The 21,300-nt window shown below is 39.3% G+C and overlaps 1 protein-coding gene across 7 annotated transcripts in view; it reads right to left on the reverse strand.

Annotated features, from left to right (window-relative positions):
• APTX (aprataxin) overlaps positions 1 to 21,166 on the reverse strand; it is a 33,721-nt gene extending 12,555 nt beyond the window's left edge. Inside the window, exons 1-3 of one of the 7 annotated variants that reach the window (XM_074207391.1) lie at positions 21,144 to 21,166; positions 9,682 to 9,831; positions 3,122 to 3,168 (exon numbers count right to left, since the gene is read on the reverse strand). In XM_074207391.1, coding sequence (XP_074063492.1) covers positions 3,122 to 3,168; positions 9,682 to 9,814 — 180 coding nt within the window. In that variant the 5' untranslated portion in view covers positions 9,815 to 9,831; positions 21,144 to 21,166. The other 6 variants (XM_074207386.1, XM_074207387.1, XM_074207389.1 and 3 more) reach the window with 6 other exon arrangements.
• Between the last annotated feature and the right edge of the window lie 134 nt (positions 21,167 to 21,300).

The following is a 21,300-nucleotide window of genomic DNA, read 5'->3' on the forward strand; positions in this document are numbered from 1 at the left end:
AGGAAAGGAGGGAGGAGGAAAAAGATCAGAGAGTAGACCGAAAATTGCCCTGCAGATCTGAACTCATGAAAATGAATGTTCCTGAGTTCAGACCCAGCTAGCTAAAATCAGCTAGCTGCCCAAGGGGATCAGACTGGATAACTTACCATATCCATTCCTGGACTAAAATTCTAACCTTATAACAATGACATTAGGAGTGGTGGATGGTTTCTCTGAATTAAAAATGCAAAATGCTTCAAGAGAAGTTAGAACTGTAAAACTCTACCTATAGTTTGAGGTGGTATTTAAAAAAAAATGTAAATTAACTTACCCTCTAAAAAAAAGAAAAAAAAAAGAAAAGTTGGCCTGGCCTTGGACTCAGGAAGCCCTGAAGTCAACTCCTGCTTTATGTATCCTGACTGTGACACCAGTCATTGGCTGCTCAGACTCCCAGGAATTCTCTAAGACTAGAAGTTGAAGAATATGTGCCAATCTGTATTAGTAGAAGTTTCTTACTAGGAGCTCCCTCCTCTGATGAAGTCACAGAACAGGTTAAAAAAATCAGTAAGGTGTAGGTAGGTAGAAAGGGTACAGAAGGAGAATAATTTAGTAATAATTAAAGAGAAATAACTTGCAAAGGCACTTAATGAAGTCTGGGTATATTAAAATAACTTCCTAGAATAAGAGTGACAATATGCATTTATATAGCGCTTTACATTTACAGGTGCACCTGCCATTTTTTAACACACAGATTTAATCAGAAGTATCATGATAATCTGATTTGAGGGAACTCTCTAATTCTCAGTCTGTTCCCAGTCTGTTCAAACAAGTCTCCGAGCATGACAAAGAGAAAACTGAAGGGGTAGATGAGAAGGAAGGTGGGTGGTAAGGAAAGGATGGGGGTTCTTCAGGATTACACAACATTTAGGAAATAACTACTGTGTCTCTCAAGTACTGAGAAACTAGCTCCCAATACTGCCTTCTCTAGCCAAATAAACTGCTTGGCTTGGATAGAGGGAGAGGCGTATTAAATGTTCTGGGGCTGTGTCCAATGACTGGGAGAATGTCCAATTCAGGGTTCAGATTAAGGCAAAAGAAGTCTTTCTTTTGCCAAATAGTTTGAGCAAATCTGATGCAGTGCAACAAGATGGAAAGGATTTTTAGGTACTTGTGCATATATGCTCTACTCAGTTAACACAAGTTCCTAATTAGAGGAATGACTTCCAGAAATTGACTTTTAAGATGTTTGTTTGAAATTCAAATCATTTTTGCACCAAGAAAAAAATTTTTTTTAATGTAGCTGACCTAAAGCTACTATAGAAAAATGGAATTTTGTGAAGGTTTCTTCTTTTTCTAAATTCTATCTTTAGAGCAATTAGGGTGGCAAGCCTTTGTTCATTGCTCCATTGTTATCATTATTCTTTGAGCCTCAGCATACTCACCTCTTTCTTTCCTCTTAGCTTACCACCCAAGGGACCCTCTGAGAGGCTGGTTTTTTTTTTTTTAGGTTTTTGCAAGGCAAATGGGGTTAAGTGACTTGCCCAAGGCCACACGACTAGGTAATTATTAAGTGTCTGAGACTGGATTTGAACACAGGTACTCCTGACTCCAGGGCCGGTGCTCTATCCACTGTGCCACCTAGCCGCCTAGAGGCTGGTTTTTAAATAGCAATTTAATGGCAGCTAAGAAAAATAATGTGAAATAAAATAAACCTAAAAAGTGCAGAATGGAACTGGTATATTTACCTTCCCCTTTTCAAGCCCGAGCTAGACCAATAAACAGTTTGGCCATTTCACCTCCCCATCTTATCACTACTGGCTCTCTACTTTTTCCAGATCCTTACCACCAGTAAAAGATTCACTCCAAGATCTTTTACAAGCTTACAATCTGTTCCATATACATATGCAATTCCCTCCATCATGAAGAGAAAGTATTTCTTTACAGTAGAACAGAGAATTCTTTCTTTGGTTTGATTTATTGTTTTAAAAGTGATTCTTAGGGTGGCTAGGTGGCGCAGTGGATAGAGCACCGGCCCTGGAGTCAGGAGTACCTGAGTTCAAACCCGACCTCAGACACTTAATAATTGCCTAACTGTGTGACTCTGGGCAAGTCACTGAACCCCATTGCCTTGCAAAGACCAACCTCCCCTCCAAAAGTGATTCTCCTTGAAGGAAAAAAAAACCTTCAGTGGCTCCTCACTACCCTTTGTAATAATACAAACCTCTCTGTTGGATATTTAAGACCCTTCATAATCTGATTCTAGTTCATCTTTCTGGTTGTTGTGATTACCACAGTGCTTTTACATGGGCTGTGGCTGTCCTCTTGCCTAGAATGTTCTCCCCATTCATCTGCACCTCTTGGAATCTTGAGTTGCAATGGGGTTAAGTGGCTTGCCCAAGGCCAGACAGTTAGATAATTATTAAGTGTCCGAGGCTGGATTTGAACTCAGGTATTCCTGACTCCAGGGCCTATGCTCTATCCGCTGCGCCACCTAGCTGCCCCTAAGTGTCACTTTTTTCAAAAGGCTTTTCTAGATCCTTTATGTGTTCCCCTCCCCAAATCACTACTCACACACACACACACACACACACACCATACTTTCTAATCTGAGAACATGTATCAACATGTGATCATGTAAAATGTAAAGTTAGGGATTGTTTCATTCTATATATCTGAAGCCTTGGAACAAAATTTAATGCCTGACAAAGTACTTAATAAACGATTGTTTGATGGTAAAGTGTATTAGGAAAACAATGAACAAAATGAAACTCAATTTAATTCAATAAACATTTAAGAAAACAAGTGAAAAGCACTATTAGGTCTCTGGGAACTCTCCCCCCTCCCTTTACCCTCTCTCCCCTCTCCCCTACCTCAACAAAAGTCCTCTCCTTAGGGACCTCCATTACTACAATTATAAAAATGAAACTTAAAAGAACTGCACAATGCTAGTATAATTTATAAAACTAATCTTATATAAAAACTTTTAAAAGTAAGGTTGGATAGCCCTGATATAAGGGATTCAAAACTGAGGACTCTGGCTGTATGTAATTGTCAAACAAAATTGGTTAATGAAACAAATTTAAAAAGAATTTAACAGAAACAAAATACTAAATAAAATCCAACTAAACCAATAAGCACATACCTGCTTTACTTTGACATAACCCTTATCACATTCTGCTTTCAAATGTACTGAAAGAGAGTAAAAAAAAAGTTTAAGAAACCAATTTATTTCTACTTTTCCTGGAGCAAAGAAAAATCTTAAGTCTGGAACATGACTCAGTGTAGTCCCACAAGGTTTCCCCAAATCACTTCCCAAATGTGAAACCTGCATAAATCAGCATTTTCTTAAGGTCTCCATAAGTCTTAACACATTGGCACAGAATATATTTTGACTGAAGGACCCAAAAGCTTACAATGACAGTTTTATAGGGTAACAAAGTTCAAAACTGCATATCAGGTATAAAGGAAAAAACAATCCTTAGATGATTTCACTGTGTTACTCTCATACCCCAATAAATGAAACCCAAGAACCTAAACCAAAAGCCCAAGGAATAGCATCAAACCCCAGACCACTGACCCTGCTTCCAATTCAGCTCTTGAAGTCCCTGTCCATGGACACCACCTATGTGGGAACTGCTGTTACACAAGTGCTGCCTCCTCAGAGTCATAATACTGAAAATTGGACAAAGTTCTTTCCAAAGTCTCTGGCACTGTCAAATGTTCAACATAAGAGACAGATATGGTTTCATCAACGGTAATGACACAAGTTAAAACATTACCATGTGCTTTGGTACTATAGTCTTATGGGGCCTTCCTATCTATCCTAAAGCTAAACCCTCCTATAAATGTTGATTCTTCCCATTAGAATGTAATCTCCTTGGGGGTATTAACTATCTTAATTTCTATTTGAATCTTCAGCACCTAACCCAGTGCTTTGTACAGAGTACAAATACTTTTCTACTCAGGGACCTAGCAGGGGTTGTAACACTTGATCAGATACTTTTAAATAAACCAAACTTTTCATTTTAGAACCCTAAGGTTCTACACAAATGTGACACTATTATTCTCTTCTAGAAAAAACAATAACCCTATGTATTGATAATATAGAAAAAACAATGTAAGGGGCAGGAGAACAACCTTTCCGAAGGGGCTCTCTCAAAAATATTTCAAAAAATTTAATATTATGGCTCTAACTAAATTTTCAAGAGACAGAACCCACAGAAAGATCCATTGAGGCAATTTTCCAGCCTGGAAAATCATGAGAAAACTGTTTCATGGGGGTGGAGGGGGCAGCAGTGCAGCCAGGATTATTACAAAAGAATAAAGGAGCTCCAGTCTTCCCAGAACAGCCCACTGGGTGCCTAGGCACCTGGGTCCTGGGGAGTTCGGCAGCAGAAGCAGTTTCCTGACCTGGGAACCTAGGGAACACCAAGTACACCTTAAAAGACCAGCAGGGAAACCTCTGCCAGAGTGAGCCAGCATAGCCCAGATCCCAGGAAACAGAAGCAGGCACACAGAGCCACCTGGCAGCTGTGACCAGAGTACTCAGCCCATGGAAGGTAAGGGGGTGGGGGGAGACCGTTGAAGTCTCTCCTCTGGCCCTGGGTCAGGATTCTTGTGCTTTGTCCATATTCAGACTCTGGTTGCAGTCTGGGAGCTCCCATTGCTATCCACAGACAAGAGCAGCCAGAGCCTCACATACTGAGGTCCTTGCAGAGGTGTCCCAATAATACTCAAAAGTTTAGGAAGCACCCCAAACCAGGCACAGGCTGGGAAATGAGTAAACAGGGAAAAAAAGGAACCTGACCATAGACAATTACTTTGGTCCCATGGAACCAAAACACACAAAAAGAAGACAAGAAAGTTCCAGCTTCTGCATCTAAATCCTCCAAGAAATATGGAAGTTGGTCTCAGGCTATTTCTGAGCTCAAAAAAGATTTTGAAAATCAAGTAAGGGAGGCAGAGGAAAAGTTGGGAAGAAAGATGAGGGAGATGCAGGAAAATCATGAAAACAATTTAGTCAAGGAGATCCAAAAAAATGTTGAAGAAAAATTAACATACTAAAAACTAGTTTAGGTCAAATGGAAAAAAACAGTTCACAAAGTTAATGATGAGAAAAATACCTTAAAAACCAAAAATGAGGGGGTGGCTAGGTGGCACAGTAGATAGAGCACCGGCCCTGGAGTCAGGAGTACCTGAGTTCAAATCCGGCCTCAGACACTTAATAATTACCTAGCTGTGTGGCCTTGGGCAAGCCACTTAACCCCATTTGCCTTGCAGAAAACCTAAAAAAAAAAAAACTAAAAAAAAAAAAAGAATTTCTACAGGAAAATTACCCTGATATCCTAGAAGCAGAGGGCAAAATAGAAACTGAGAGAATCCACTGATCTCCTACTGAAAGAGATCCAAAAAAAGTAACTCCCACGAATACTGTAGCCAAGTTCCAGAACTCCCAAGTCAAATATTGTGGTGCTGCAGTCAGGATCACCCAGCATCCACATTAAGGGCTCATAGGGCTTGACACATAATATTCCAGAAGGCAAAAGAGCTTGGAATGCAACTGAGAATCAACTACCCAGCAAAACTTCCAAGGGAAAAGATGATTTTCAATGAAATGGGAATTTCAAATGTTCCTGTTGAAACAGCCAGAGATGAACAGAAAGTTTGAACTTCAAATACAGGACTCAGGTGAAGCACAGAGTGAGAGAGTAGATGAGAAGGGTAAATTATGAGGGATTTAATATTGTTGAACTGCATGTATTCCTGCATGGGAAGATGATACTGATAATACCCATATGAACCTTCTCATTTAATAGAGTAGGTAGAAGTATTTTTTTTTTTGGGGGGGGTGCAAGGCAATGGGGTTAAGTGGCTTGCCCAAGGCCACATAGCTAGATAATTATTAAGTGTCTGAGGCCGAATTTGAACTCAGGTACTCCTGACTCCAGGGCCGGTGCTCTATCCACTGTGCCACCTAGCCGCCCCTAGGAGGAGTTTTATAGATGAGGCACAGGAGAGAGCTGAATGTGAAGATATAATATATTGTAAAAATGGAACCAATGGGTGAAAGGGAAATGTACTGGGAGAAAGGAAAGGAGAGATAGAATAGACTAAAATAATTTACATACAAGAGTCAAGAAATAGCTTTTGCAATGGTATGGAAGGAGGGAAGGTGAGGAGGGTGAGGTAGCTTCATTCTCATCAGAAATGGCTCAGAAAGTAAATAACATATATACTCAATAGGGCATAGAAATCTAGAATAAAAAGGAGAGAAAGGGAATGGGAGAAAGCGGAAGGGGGAGGGAAGTTCAGGATAGAGGAGAGGGTAGATCATGGGAGAGGATAGTCAGATATAATACATTTTCTTTTTTACTTTTTGCAAGATGGTGGGATTGGATAGCCTGTCTGGGATCCTGGGATGGGTGGTCTCTGGGGTGGGATGTTGGTTTGGGGTCTCTTGGCCCCAGGGTTGGTGCTCTGTCCACTGTACCATTTGGCTTACCCCACAGCACACTTCTGATAAGGGATAGAGTGAAAAGAGAAAATATCGTAATTGGTAGTGGGGAGAAATGGGTGGAGGGAATTATAATCAGCAGCATCAATTATGTAAGTATCTCCTGTAATGAATTTATGATAAAGAATGCTATCCACCACGAAACAAGAGCTCATGGTATCGGAACAAAGACTGAAGCACTTTGTTTTTCTCTTTCTTTCACTTTATTTCTTGTGGGGGAGGGGGAATTATGTTTACTCTTCCAACAAGACTACTGCAGCAATGTATAAATAAAAAAAAGTAAAATTAGTTAATAAAAAAAAGAAAAACAATGTGAAGAACAGAATAATTTGTTCCAGAATCTCACAATTTTCAGCCAGGTTAATTGGTATTATAAACAAATTACCTACTACTATCTCTGAAAATTTCATTTATCCAAGTATCAGGATATACCACTCATTTACAGTAATGAAGGAAGTGTGTAAAATGTCTGATACTGAAACATAAGGAAGGAAATGGTTCAGAGAACAGGTCACTATAATATCATAATAATATTATGGCACAATTATCAATCATTAAGATTTTTAGGGGAGAAGCAGGGCTCACTGGATCTGTATGGGACTGTCAAATGGACATGGAGTGAAGAGATACCAACTTCATATCTTATTAGTATACATGTAATCTCCATGAAGTATCACCTTATTAATAAGTCTTATTAACAGTTCACTGACTCATTTGATTAGATGTTGGATTAGATCATAGGACCCTATATTTAAGGCTGGAAGTTACCTTCAAGTTCTAGTCCTAACCCCAGCTAAAGGTGTAATAGAGTGTTGTACTTCAAGTCCAGAAGACCTCACTAAGGTCCTCAAAATAGCTAGTCATTAAACTCTTGGTCTTAAGTTTTCTTATCTGCAAAATGAGGATTGAGAGAATCTCCCTCAGGGAGCTGTTGCAAAGCTCAGATGATTTAATATATGTAGTCTTTTTGCAAACCTTAAAATACTATACAAAAGTTAGCTTTAGTTTTCTTGCAAATGAGGAAACCAAGGCCCATAGAGGTTGAGTGGCTTGCCCAAGACCATACAGGTAAGGTAGTGACAGAACTGAGATTTAAACATCATTCTCTGACTCAGTCTACTTTCTAGTGCACCACAACCCAATTTTGTAATCTGTTAAAGCAAAAAGTTTATTCCTAGATTTTAAGCATACTAGTACAATAGCTGGATTCAAAAGAAATGACAAAGGCTCTCTTGAGAAATGTCCTGAAAAATCTTCCATACTTTATGGCTGCTGTTCCACACTGCTAATGGTCAGGATGAAATGGTCACTGATCAGTATCAAAATGTACTTCTTAAGATGTTTTGAAGTTGCCCAGAAGCTTCTCTCTGGAGGCAGTCCGGGCATTCTTATCACTGTTTCTAGTTCCTTTACCCATACTCCAAATAGCCTTTTATTGGCCTGAGAACATTAGAGTCATTGGGAGGGGCCTTCCTCAACTTCCCCTTTTTCATCTCCCAATACTTCTGAGCATCATTCCCCCAATTCCTTTCTTCTGTCTCACACCACTGAAAGACAATGCTGCTCCTGTCCCTGGAACTGCTCCCCTTCCCCTCCTGCTTCCTTGAGGACCTTATTCTGATAACAATCTCCAGCACAAATCAGAAATGGCTGGATGACAGGAAAACTGGATAGAAGGAGGCCTAGGGAGCAATAGGGCAGATCAGAACTTATCAGAGATAAGGGTTTGGGAACAGATAGTTGAAGGGTGTGTCATTAACACAAGACAATTAGACTGGCTAAGTAATTTTAGGAAAGTAGGGAAGAAGTAGGGAACCAACACCATGGGAGACAGATTGGTTTAAGGTGATCTGGCAGAACTCTCAAGCCTCTGTTGGTCATCTGCCCTCAGTAAAAAGCCGAACTCTGCCTGCCTCTCAATAGCTGCTACTACCTCGCTACAAGATGCAGGGTTTGTGGGTTCCAGGTGGAAGAATGATCCCAGAGGCTAAACTCAGTGCAGAGATAGAGAAACATGTCCAAAATCTTTTTCACCTCAGTCACCTGTTTTCCACATGGAGCCTAGCCCAGAATAAAGGCTTAATAAATGTTTGTTCTAAGACCTAATTACTACCCACAAAGACTACTGTAATAGTCTCCCAACAGGTCTTTCCACCTCCAGTATCCATCTACTAATCCATTCACAGATTGCTGCCAGTTTCTTCAGTCATTTGCATATCTGGTCATATTACTCCTCTGATAATAGTTTGGAGCTTTTTGCATGGTTTTCAATGTCTTCTACAATTTAGATCTAATAAAATGAAATTTAAGAGAAATAATACAGCTTCTAACCTCTCCATTGTTTCAAAAATCAGTTTCACAATTACAAGAGAGGGGAGGCAAAGGTTCATAACAATCCATGTGGTAAAGGTCTGGGGATTTTGCTTTGCCTCATTTGTAACTTGGGTTGGTTCAGTTCTCCTGAGGTAGTGACCTGATGTTCCTCAGTTCTCAGTAGTCTGCCATTTTGATGCAGAACTTTAAAAGATTTAACAACTCTGATCAACTGTGACTCCAGAGGATTCATCACCAAACAAGTTATCTTATTTCCTGACAGAAAGGTGACAGAATGAGGGTACAGATTAAGCCATAAACTTGCTTGACTATATTTATTATAATGGTTTTGCTTTTCTTTCTTTTTCAATAGAGAGAATGAAGATGAAAGGAATAGAAAATATTTTTGCTAACTGAAATTTAAAAAAAATTTTTTTAAGACTCTTTAGATAGGCAATTGAAGTCAAGTGATGAGGACAGAAGATAGAAAGACAAAGGATACAATCTCAAGAGCCAGGAACTCCATCCACCTTAGGTCATTATTAACCCAACTTCCCATGCTCATTTATAGCCCAGTCATCTTACAGATCATCTTTTTCATAGGAAATCTGAAACTTATTTATCTGTCTTTAAGGGAAGCGACAACTAAAGTCAGGGATAACTATAAACATGGGATAAAGGAAAAGTTCCTATCATTACGGTGATGTAACAGAGAATAAACCATAATCAAGCACTTGTGAAAAAGCTCAACACTCAGTTCTCTTTTTGGGAGCCAGCACAGCATTTTCCCACACTACCAACTCTTCTTAATTTGATCCTACAGATGTTATCCGGGATATAAGAATCTCTTTAGATTAGCTGTAGCCATTACTTACCTTGCTGTCGTGAACATTTCCTATCAGTTATCTTGGTCTTTGGACCACGTCCTATCACCACTGTTTCTAAATGTGGCAATCTGATTCGTTGGTGGTAGCTGTCCTGCTTGACCAACCAGCATTCTTGCGTCATTGGCCTAAGATAACAAACTGCAAAGTTGCAAAATAAATTGAAAGTCAATTGCACTAATAAGAATATTCATAAACAGCTGATTCTATTCCTTGCTATACCTCCTCTCCAAACAAACAACACTTAATATTACTTGGTTTACCAATTCCAACAGTCCACGAGAAATCTAACTGGTAAATCCAATCCCATGAAGAATGTCTGTCTAAAGAATGACTAAAAATTTATTACATTTTTTAAAAAAATTCAGATTCTCTCTCTCTATATATATATGATAATAAAATAGCAAATGAGGATATTATACTGCAGATTTCGTACAAAATTTACATTGTGTATGTAGACACAATAGAGAAATTAAATGAAGGTTTAAATTAAGAGGATTCCTTAGAGTAGGCCTAGAGAAATAAATTAGTAGGGGGGAAAAACACAAATTCCATTTGAGAGAAATGGCATATGTCAAGACTCACAGAGCAAGCTGTGTTAAAGGAGATAGAAAGTGGGTCAGTTTGGTAAACAAAGGGACTGAATTAGGAAGCTACAAAAGATGAAGCTAGAGAAGACAGGAGTTTGAATCTGAAATCCTGGCAATAAGGTAAAACAAGTCATTAAATGAAAGTAGGATGTAGATTTTTTTATTAAAGATTTTATCTATTTTGAGTTTTACAATTTCCCCCCAATCTTATTTCCCTCCCCCCACCTCCCAACAGAAAGCAATTTGTCAGTCTTTACATTGTTTCCATATTGTACATTGATCCAAATTGAGTGTGAGGAGAGAAATCATATCCTTAAGGAAGAAACAAATCATATCCTTAAGGAAGAAACAAAGTATAAGTTAACAAGATCAGACAAGATATTAGTTTTTTTCCCTGAATTAAAGGTAATAGTCCTTGGCCCTTGTTCAAACTCTATGGTTCTTTCTCTGGATACAGATGGTATTCTCCATTGCAGACAGCCTAAAATTATCCCTGGTTGTTGCACTGATGGAATGAGCAAGTCCATCAAGGTTGATCATCACCCCCATGTTGCTGTTAGGGTGTACAGTGTTTTTCTGGTTCTGCTCATCTCACTTAGTATTAGTTCATGCAAATCCCTCCAGGCTTCCCTGAATTCCCATCCCTCCCGGTTTCTAATAGAAAATAGTGTTCCATGACATACAAATACCACAGTTTGCTAAGCCATTCCCCAATTGAAGGATATTTACTTGATTTCCAATTCTCTGCCACCACAAACAGGGCTGCTATGAATATTTTTGTACAAGTGATGGTTTTTACCCTTTTTTCATCATCTCTTCAGGTGATAGGCCCAGTAGTGGTATTACTGGATCAAAGGGTATGCGCATTTTTGTTGCCCTTTGGGCATAGTTCCAAATATGTCTCCAGAAATGTTGGATGAGTTCACAGCTCCACCAACAATATAATATTGTCCCAAATTTCCCACAACCCTTTCAACAATGATCATTATCCTTTCTGGTCATATTGGCCAGTCTGAGAGGTGTGAGGTGGAAATCAGAGAAGCTTTAATTTGCATTTCTCTAATAAGTAATGATTTAGAGCAATTTTTCATATGATTATGGATTTGCTTTGATCTCATCTGTAAATTGCCTTTGCATCTCCTTTGACCATTTGTCAATTGGGAAATGGCTTTTTTTTTAAAAAAAAATATGACTCAGTTCTCTGTATATTTTAGAAATGAGTCCTTTGTCAGAAACATTAGTTGTAAAGATAATTTCACAGTTTACTACATTTCTTTTGATCTTGGTTACAGTAGTTTTATCTGTGCAAAAGCTTTTTAATTTAATGTAATTGAAATCATCTAGTTTGTTTTTAGTGATGTTCTCCATCTATTTATAAACTGCTTCCCTTTCCATAGATCTGACAGGTAAACTAGTCCTTGATCTTCTAATTTGCTTATAGTATTGTTTTTTATGTCTAATCCTGTATCCATATGGATCTTATCTTGGTAAAAGGTGTGAGGTGTTGGTCTAATCTTAAGTTTCTTCCATACTAACTTCCAATTTTCCCAGCAGTTTTTATCAAAGAGAGTTTTTATCTGAATAGCTGGATTCTTTGGGTTTATCAAACAGCAGATTACTATAATCCTTTCCTGCTATTGCACCTAGTCTGTCCCATTGGTGCAACACTATTTCTTAGCCAATACCAAACAGTTTTGATGACTGATGCTTTATAATTTTAGATCTGGTAGACTTTTCATTAAATCCCTGGAAATTCTTGACTTTTTATTTCTCCATATGAATTTACTTACAACTTTTTCTAACTCATTAAAGTGATTTTTGGGAATTTTGATTGGTAGGGCAGTGAACAGGTATTTTAGTTTTGGTAGAATTGTCATTTGTATTATATTAGCTCTACCTATCTATGAACAGTTGATGCTTGCCCAGTTATTTAAATCTGATTTAATTTGTGTGAAAAGTGTTTTATAATGGTTTTCAAAAAGTTTTTGAGTCTGCCTAAGATGTAGTTTTTGAAATACTATTCAAAGAGTTGTATATGAGATGATGATTAAGAATAGAGGAACTTCAAAGGACCAGAGATCAACAAGATAGTACCCATGAGAACATGAGAATGTCTTTCTTTTTTTAAAAGGTTTTTGCAAGGCAATGGGATTAAGTGGCTTGCCCAAGGCCACAAGGCTAGATAATTATTAAGTGTCTGAGGCCGGATTTGAACTCAGATACTCCTGACTCCAGGGCCGGTACTCTGTCCACTGCGTCACCTAGCTACCCGGGGGGTAAGTGTTAAGAGAAAGCAAAGGAAAATGAGTAAGATGTGGTAATACATTAGACATAAGGGCAGAATCAAATATAACCTGAAACTGTGGGTCTAAGCACAGCAGGAATATATTGCTAGCACATAATGAGTTTTCAATAAATGTTGAATTGGATAATACAGGTGAGTACTGTTTTTAGACATAATGTATTCCTGAAGATGGTACCTTAATACAAATGGCAATAAGACAAAATCCTGACTATGTCCTGATTGGTGCAAATACATTTGGCTACTATCCAAAGAGCAGGTAAAGGAGATTAGAAGTGACATAAATTTCAGTAGGCAATATCAAATCAAAGTAACCACAAAAATGCTCAGTTTGACAGTGGTAATAGAATAAGGAACAGATAACAGTTTTGAAGGAGGTGGGGAGCAATTCAATTTTCAACAAACAAGTTTCAGGTGAATTAGACTATCTAAGTGGAAATGTTTCTATGTAGCTAGAGACACAGAAACCTAACAAAGTTAGATATATAGATTTGGTATTCTTTAAAATAGATGAAGCTTTCTAAGGATAATCGAGGAAAGAATAGTGGGCAAAATTCTAAGTTCTAGCATTTCATTCTGAGAGCAAAAGAAAAACAAAGGGAGAGGAGAAAGAAAAATATGAGAAGAGGAAAGGTTTCCTTTTATTACTAATAGCTAATTGGTGTCAAGGAGAGATAAGGGAAGATTACAAAATTTTTGTTCCATCATCATCATCTTAAAATTTTCTCCACTCATAGTTACAAAAGGAAACAGATCATTAAGCGAATATTCTTTCAGTAAATATTTGAGTATCAACTATGTACAAAGTAGAATGCTACTACCTCAAGATTTTATCCTCTTTCCTCTTCCGTTTATCAGTAAACATCTCCAAAATGTAGTCTAGACTTTTTGAAAAAAAGAAAGCATCTAAATTAGGGACAAAAAATTAACTTACAGGGGTGGCTAGGTGGCGCAGTGGACAAAGCACCGGCCCTGAAGTCAGGAGTACCTGAGTTCAAATGCGGCCTCAGACACTTAGTAATTACCTAGCCATGTGGCCTTGGGCAAGCCACTTAACCCCATTGCCTTGCAAAAAACAAACAAAAAAAAGCTTATAGACATCTTTTTTACTGCTCTTCATTTTATTATACTTAATAGTTTTTTTTTTTACACAAACTCACAAGTTCGAGGCAACACTGCCTTCAGTCTACTACTGGTGCCATTTTCTCAATAGTAAAGGTTCATATTGGATCTCTATGTCAATATTGGTAATATAGCCAAACTCCAAAACTCCCAAGTCAAAGAGAAAAGACTAAAAGCTGCCAGAAACAAGTGCTTCATCTACCATGGCTCTATAGTCAGAATTACACAGGATCTGGCAACATCTACATTAAGGGCTCATAGGGCTTGGAATATGAGAAAGGCAAAAGATCTTGCTTTACAACCAAGAATCAACTACCCAGGAAAAAAAACTGAACATTCTCTTTCAGGGGAAAAGATGGACTTACAGGATTCAGGTGAACCACAGAGGGGGTGGATGAGAAGCACTAATTATGAGGAACTTAATGGTGTTGAACTGTTTGTATTCCTGTATGTGAAGAAGATATTGATAACTGATACTGATAACTTTCTCATTCATAAGAGTAGTTACAAGGAGCATATATAGACAAGGCACAGGAAGGAGCTGAATATAATGGTATAACAGTAAAAAGAGAGAGTCAATGGGTGATAAAATGCTAGGAGGAAGAGGAAGGATAGGAGGAAGAAGGGCTTAAGATATTTCACATAAGAGTCAAGAAAACGTTTTTGACAATGGAGTTGAATGGGGGAAAGCAAGGGGTCATGAGTGAGCCTTCAGTCTCATCAGAAATGGCTCAGAGAGGACATAACATAGACACTTAACAGGGTATAGAAATCTATCTTATCCTAGAGAAAAATGAGAGAAAAAGTATGGGATAAGGAGAATGAGGGGAGTAGGTAATAGAAGAGAGGGAAGATCATGGAGAGGGTACTCAGATACAATACAACACACTTCTGAACAGGGACAGGATGAAAGGAGAGAGAGAGAGAGAGAGAGAGAGAGGGGAGAGAGAGAGAGGGAGAGAGGGGGGAGAGGGGGAGAGGGGGAGAGGGGGAGAGAGAGAGAGAGAGAGAGAGAGAGAGAGAGAGAGAGAGAGAGAGAGAGAGAGAGAGAATGAGAGTGGGGAGGAATAAAGTGGCAGATAATACAGCTAGTGATAACAACCATGGGAAAAATATTGAAGCAACTTCTCTGGTGGCTATGATGGGGTTAGGTAACTCGTTCCAGAGACAGAGCCATTGGAATTTGAACACAGACTGAAGTGCACTTTTCATGATTACTCTCACAATAAGATTATAATAATATAAAATAAATTTAAAAAATTGGTAATTCTCAAAGTATTTCAAAAATTTTCATTATTATTACTATGATGACATCTGATGTTATTATAATTGTTTGAGGATGTACTCACATAAGACAAGGGAATTTAACTGATTAATGTTGTACGTCTGACTGTTCTACTGTGGTTCTCCACCTCCCTTCTCCTTAGGTCTCACTGAAGATTCAGATGATGGTTAGCATTTTTAATTAAAGTATTCACATGTGGTGTTTTTTTTAAGGGTTAAGTGACTTACCGAAAGTCACACAACTAGGTCATTAAGTGTCTGAGGCTGAATTTGAACTCCAGAGCCAGTGCCACTTAGCTGCCCCATACATGGTTTTTTTTAAACATATTATTGTACATTTAATAGATTTGGCTCTAAGTAACCATATTAATTCTCTTCTTCCTCTTAAGATTGATGATGATGTTTGTCCTTCAGTCTCAAAGAAAACTGCGACAGCAGGGAGATAATGCCATGACAGGCACATGCTTTCTCCTCCAGAGCCATCTGGCTCCAGTAGAGAGACATGGATCAGGATGACTGGAAAGAACCCTGGATTCAAGGCAATCAGGCTTAAGTAACTTCCTAATTAAGTATTAAGTGTCTGAGACCAAATTTGAACTACTACATCTACTGTGCCACCTAGCTGCCCTCCCAATGACTTTCTAATAAGAGTAATTAGGTGATGTTGGGAAGTGCTGGGCTTGGAAAGAATCTGAGCTCAAATTTGGCCTTTAACTATTTTCCAGGGGAATGCCCCTGGGCATGTCACTTATCTCTGCCTCAGTTTTCTCAATAGTAAAATGAAGATAATAGAGCCAACCTCCCTGGGCAAAGGATAAAATGAGTTAATAAGCACTTAATGCTGGTTCTTTTCCCTTCCCCTAAGGTGCAAAATTTTCAACAACTTTGTGGGCTCTCTCACTCTCATTTCATTGGACCATATGACCATGACACCATCCATCCTCTCTCCTTTTGTATCCACACCACTCTCTCTTCTCTCAGCTCTCCTCACCATTTCCCTCTGGTCTCTTCATTCTCCTCTTGGTCCTCAGTTCAGCTCTTGTCACTGAATACCTATATGACCTTGATTAAATCTGTCTTTCTTGGGCCTTAATTTTTTTTTTTTAGTCTTTTTGCAAGGCAAATGGGGTTAAGTGGCCTGCCCAAGGCCACACAGCTAGGTAATTATTAAGTGTCTGAGGCCAGATTTGAACTCAGGTCCTCCTGACTCCAGGACCAGTGCTCTATCCACTGTACCACCTAGCTGCCCCAGGGCCTTAATTTTTTAAACTGAAGCAGTTGGTCAAAATGACTTTTGAGTTCTGTGTTTTAAACCTATGATCCTATTTTCTAAACATGGACATTCAATCAGGCCCTCAATTTTCCATTCTACAGTCTTTTAAAGATTTTTTTCAAATGGCAATTTCGAAAATAATTTTTAAAAACCCCCATAGGTAGTAGGTGGCAGGCCTGAAATCTGAACTGAAACTGTAGAAACTAAGGCCCAAAGAAGGTAAGCAATTTGTCCAAAATCTTGTGCTCAGGTTTTTTAGTTCTCATATTCCTAACAATTTCCCTAACATTTGAATGCCTATTACTTCAAACTCATTTTATAACTATCTACTTTCCCCTTCAAAATAGCTCCTACCCTAAACTTGCCTACTCGTTAAAATACAACATTCTTCCAGCCACCTGGGTTTGAAAAGTTAGAATTTTTTCTTCCTTCAGCTATTTCTCATCTCACACCAAATCTTGTGGATTATTGTTCTTTTAAAGTTATTTCAATCTCTTCCTTTTTTTCTTTGCTTCAAATGTTAAGTCAACAGGCTATCTCATTTAAAACGATTTTCTTGGGGCAGCTAGGTCCTGGAGTCAGGAGGTCCTGAGTTCAAATTTGGCCACAGACACTTATTACCTAGCTATGTGACCTTGGACAAGTCACTTAACCCCATTCTTACAAAAAGTGAAAGAAAAGTTAAACAATTTTCTTGCTTTCAGCATCTTCTTAAATCTCTCCTGCAAACTGCCATAATTTTAATTGTATTCTTTCACTGTTCCACAGGCATTGCTCACTGTTGTCAAAAGTAAGCAAATTAATGTCTATCTTCAGCATGAGGTCGCAGAGGGCACTAAGCAAAACTGCAAAATTCATCCTTGAAACCCTCTATTTTTGTTCCTTTTTTCATCTCTTCATAACTCCTACCCCTTCATCTCCTATCCTGAGAAGATTAGAGTTCTCATTCTGCCTTCAAGTTTTCCAAAATCTCAGAAGTTTTATGCAGAGTCTTGCAGAGTCTGCAAGATGAAAGGATAAATGGTAATAGGATGAGAATAGGCAAGTAAGTAGCCAATGCTTGACCTATCAGTTTAAGTTCAAAACCCTCCATAATATGAACTCATCAACTCAGCTCCCAAAACGGCACTAAATTTGGTTTCAAAAGCCCTGGATTCTAATCTAAACTTTCAATTCACTTGTTATATGAGTGATCTTGGGCAAATGACTCAACCACTTTGGGAATTAGTTTACTCAAGTGTAAAGTGAAGGTATTTAGTAATGCTCTCTAAGGCTCCTTCCAACTCTAAATCCTACATTGAATTCTACCCTACATACTAAGTGGATAGAATGAAATGGCTATCCAAATCTTATTTATCCTTTACTTCCCATCTGTTCTAAGAGAATTTCTCTGATAAATTTTACTTTCAATTACATAGTCATGTTGTTTAGGAGTAGAGAACTGATCACAGAACATTCACTTAAAGTTTTCTTTACTAATTATTGCTGTCACAGTTATTTTATATTAACTATTGACTGTTTTTATAGTAGTGCATTCCCTTAAACTATTCAAACTCTCTCAGCTCTCCTCTCCATTTCCCTCTGCTCTCTTCATTCTTCTCTTGGTCCTCAGTTCAGCTCTTGTCACTGAATACCTGTATGACCTTGGCTCAGTCTCTTTTGAGCCTTAATTTTTTTTAAAGTTTTTCCAAAGCAATGGGATTAAGTGGCTTACCCAAGGCCTCACTGCTAGGTAATTATTAAGTGTCTGAGGCCAGATTTGAATTTAAACTATTCAAACAAACCACTGTCAAAAACTATATGATCACCAAGTTCCTCTCCCATGTAAGACCTTCAAAGCTCCCCCTTATTAGGTAGATTAAAATACAAAATCCTTTAGTACTTTTGCAGTTTTTCTCAGGCTATACTCAAGGGAGATTGTGCAGATATTCAATTATATCCTGCCTTTCTTTGCTCCTTTACAATTCACCTCTCCCTAGATTGATGTAAATCCCTTCTCTAGCTTCCTTCTTTCAAGACCCCACAGTGCAGGGGCGGCTAGGTGGCATGGTGGATTAAGCACTGGCCTTGGAGTCAGGAGTAACTGGGTTCAAATCCGGACACTTATTACCTAGCTGTGTGGCCTTGGGCAAGCCACTTAACCCCGTTTGCCTTGCAAACACTAAAAAAAAAAAAGACCCCAGTGCTCGGTGCTTCACAAATAAATTGTTGATTTCTCCAATCGCTGTTCGTACTTTTTCTATGCAATTATCATATAACAAGTGTTATCACTGCTCTGTATCTGTCCTAACAGGCAGAACAAGATTGTAAACTCCTTGACAGTTGGCCACTTGTCTTTTTTCTCCCATTTCGATAGTCAGAAAAGGCTCACGATAAATGTTCGCTGATTTTAATTTCTATTCTAAGATCCTAAAGTGCTGAATGATGAATTATACACAGCTGAAGTTACAATGTTGTTCCTATAGTCAGAAGAAGAGGCTCACAATAAATGTCCAATGATTTCAGTTTCTATTCTAAGACTCCCAAAGTACCGGCTTATTAGCTATGCACAGCTTTCCTTCTCCAGCATTTCCCCCTACAGCTCCCCGGAGGGATCCGCCTTCACAAGAGCTCCAGGTGAAGCTCCTTTTTGAAGATGGGCGCCTTCATTCACAACCTGATCGTTCCTCCCTTGTGTCTCCTCTCCCCTCCAGGCCCCGCTGCCAAGAGAAACCAAAGCTGGCCGCCCACCGAGAGACGTGCCCGAGGACGCAGGCCGCCCAGCTCACCTGGAGGCCGTTAACGTCCGCAGGAGAGCCGGCGGGCCTCGCGGCGGCGGGTACTCCCGATCTTATACCGGACGTCCCTTCTCCGAGCCCCGCCCCCTCGGCGCACGCGCGGCGAGATGACGTCACAAGGAAGCGCACGCCATCGGCTACGCGGGATTGGTCGGGAAGGGCGATCGCGCCCCTGCTCCTTTGTTGCACTTTCGGCCAATCCCCGAAGCGGATGGAGGATGCCCGCCCCGGAGATTCGCCGTTTTTTGTCTGGGCGCTGGCTCGGCTGCCGAAGTCCTTTAATTCCTTTCTCTGAGCCGGCTGCTGCTTTTTCCTTCTCGCTGACACGCTTTATGCACTTTCTTTTTTTTTTAGTTTTTTTTTTTTTTTTGCTAGGCAGTGGGCTTAAGTGGCTTGCCCAAGGCCCTTTATGCACTTTCGAAAAAAAAAGTCTTAAAAATCCCTTAAAAATCGCGTATAACCAGGGCGATGCGGGTGGGTGTGTACTTGCTTTGATGCCTCAGGCCAGCCGGGGAAGGCTGCACCTTTGCCCTCAGCGTTGACCACGCCCTGAAAAATACTGCGCCCAGAAGGGGGATGGGACGGTCTGAGGGCCCGGTGCAAACACAATTATAACTATTTAAAAACAAACAAATACAATGGAATGGAAAAGACTCCCAGTTCTTCCATTTACTGAACATGCATGATGACCCTGGACAAACCATATGATATTGTGGACCTTATCCACCAAATGAGAAGGTTGGATGAGCCAGATGTTATAAAGATCCAGAGTGCTGGGCTTGAAGAGAGGACGATGTAAATTAAACCCAGCCTGGGAAGGTATTAATTCAAATACAGGAATTTGAAATTGTCTCTTCATCCTTCCCATTACCTCCTGTGAAAAAAGAAGGGACTTCTAAGGCCACTTCTAACTGGCAATCAATGATCCTAATAGGAAGGATCCCTTTTACCCTGGAAGGAGTAGGAAGACCCATGTATTCTAGTGTAATCCTGGAGAAATCGCTTAACTTCATGTATTCAATTTCCCTGCTTGTAAAAATGGGGATCCCAGTAAATGTCATATCACGGGATCACTATGAAAGTAAGATATTTGTAAAGTCCTATATAAATACTATTTATCATCTGGTTAGTACCTTCCAGATTTAATTATTTTGTGGACTAGGCAATAAGGGATGTGGGGAAATTTCAGTTCAGCCCTAATTTGGTCCAAACACAAGATTCTAGACTCTGGGCCTGTATTATTTCTGACGTTACTGAAAGCTACTGTTTCAATGGCGAAATGAAAGCCAGATGACTTAATTTGCAGTCAATTCCTTGAAGTGTTATATAAATATCTTGAATATGCAGGTCTTCCTACTCCTCCAATAAAAGGGGAAGCAGAGTGATAATGTCTATTAGGATCATTGATTTCAAGCTGGACGAGGCCTTGGAGGCCATTGACTTCAGCCCTTCGTTTTATGGATGTCAGGAATCAGAAGCAGCAAGGCTTTAAAATGACTGTCCTGGGATCACATGGCTAGAAACAGCTTAGGAGGTATATGATCCCAGACCATCATGTTAACAGTTTCAATTTACCATCAGTGCTTTACAACTCTTTTAGTTCCTTATTCCTTTGTCTTATTTCCACAACAGATTGAGTTACTCTCATCAATAACCACCATGCTACCTAATCTCCTGTCCTTAAACTTTAAAGTCTTTAAACTTCTCTATCAAAACCTTGGGCTCCACCCAATACAAATACAGTTTTTAACTGTATTTTACCCAAAACAAAGCCACGGTGCTCTTCTTTGATTACTCCTGGACCCCACCCAGCTCTTCTTTATAGCTGTCTTTGTCCCCAATTAAGAATAACGATTTCATGAGGATAGGATTTCTGTCCATGGGATTTAGCATAATGCCTGGTACATGAGAACTTAATAAATCCTGTCTTTATCATTCATCTATCTTCCTTCTTTCTCTATTCCTATCCTGGGCTGCTGAATGTGGTTAGACAATTTCCTTGGCCTGCCTGATAGCTGAATCCATTATAAATTTATGCTGTCTAATCTCAACTTGGTGCTCAACTGCTACAAATCAATATTTTTATTCCCTACTGATTGACTTACCATTAACTTCCCCAAACTATTTCAAATCTTTTCATCTCAACCCCTCCCCTTGCTCTCAGCTGAGAGCTTTTATCTCTTACTTTTTACTTGCCAGTATACTAAGGGTTGCCTGGGGACCCAAGATGTGGAGAGTAACCACGGCAACCAAGCAGCCTTT

Source organism: Macrotis lagotis, chromosome X, assembly GCF_037893015.1.
Source record: "Macrotis lagotis isolate mMagLag1 chromosome X, bilby.v1.9.chrom.fasta, whole genome shotgun sequence".
In the NCBI taxonomy this organism is placed as follows: domain Eukaryota; kingdom Metazoa; phylum Chordata; class Mammalia; order Peramelemorphia; family Peramelidae; genus Macrotis; species Macrotis lagotis.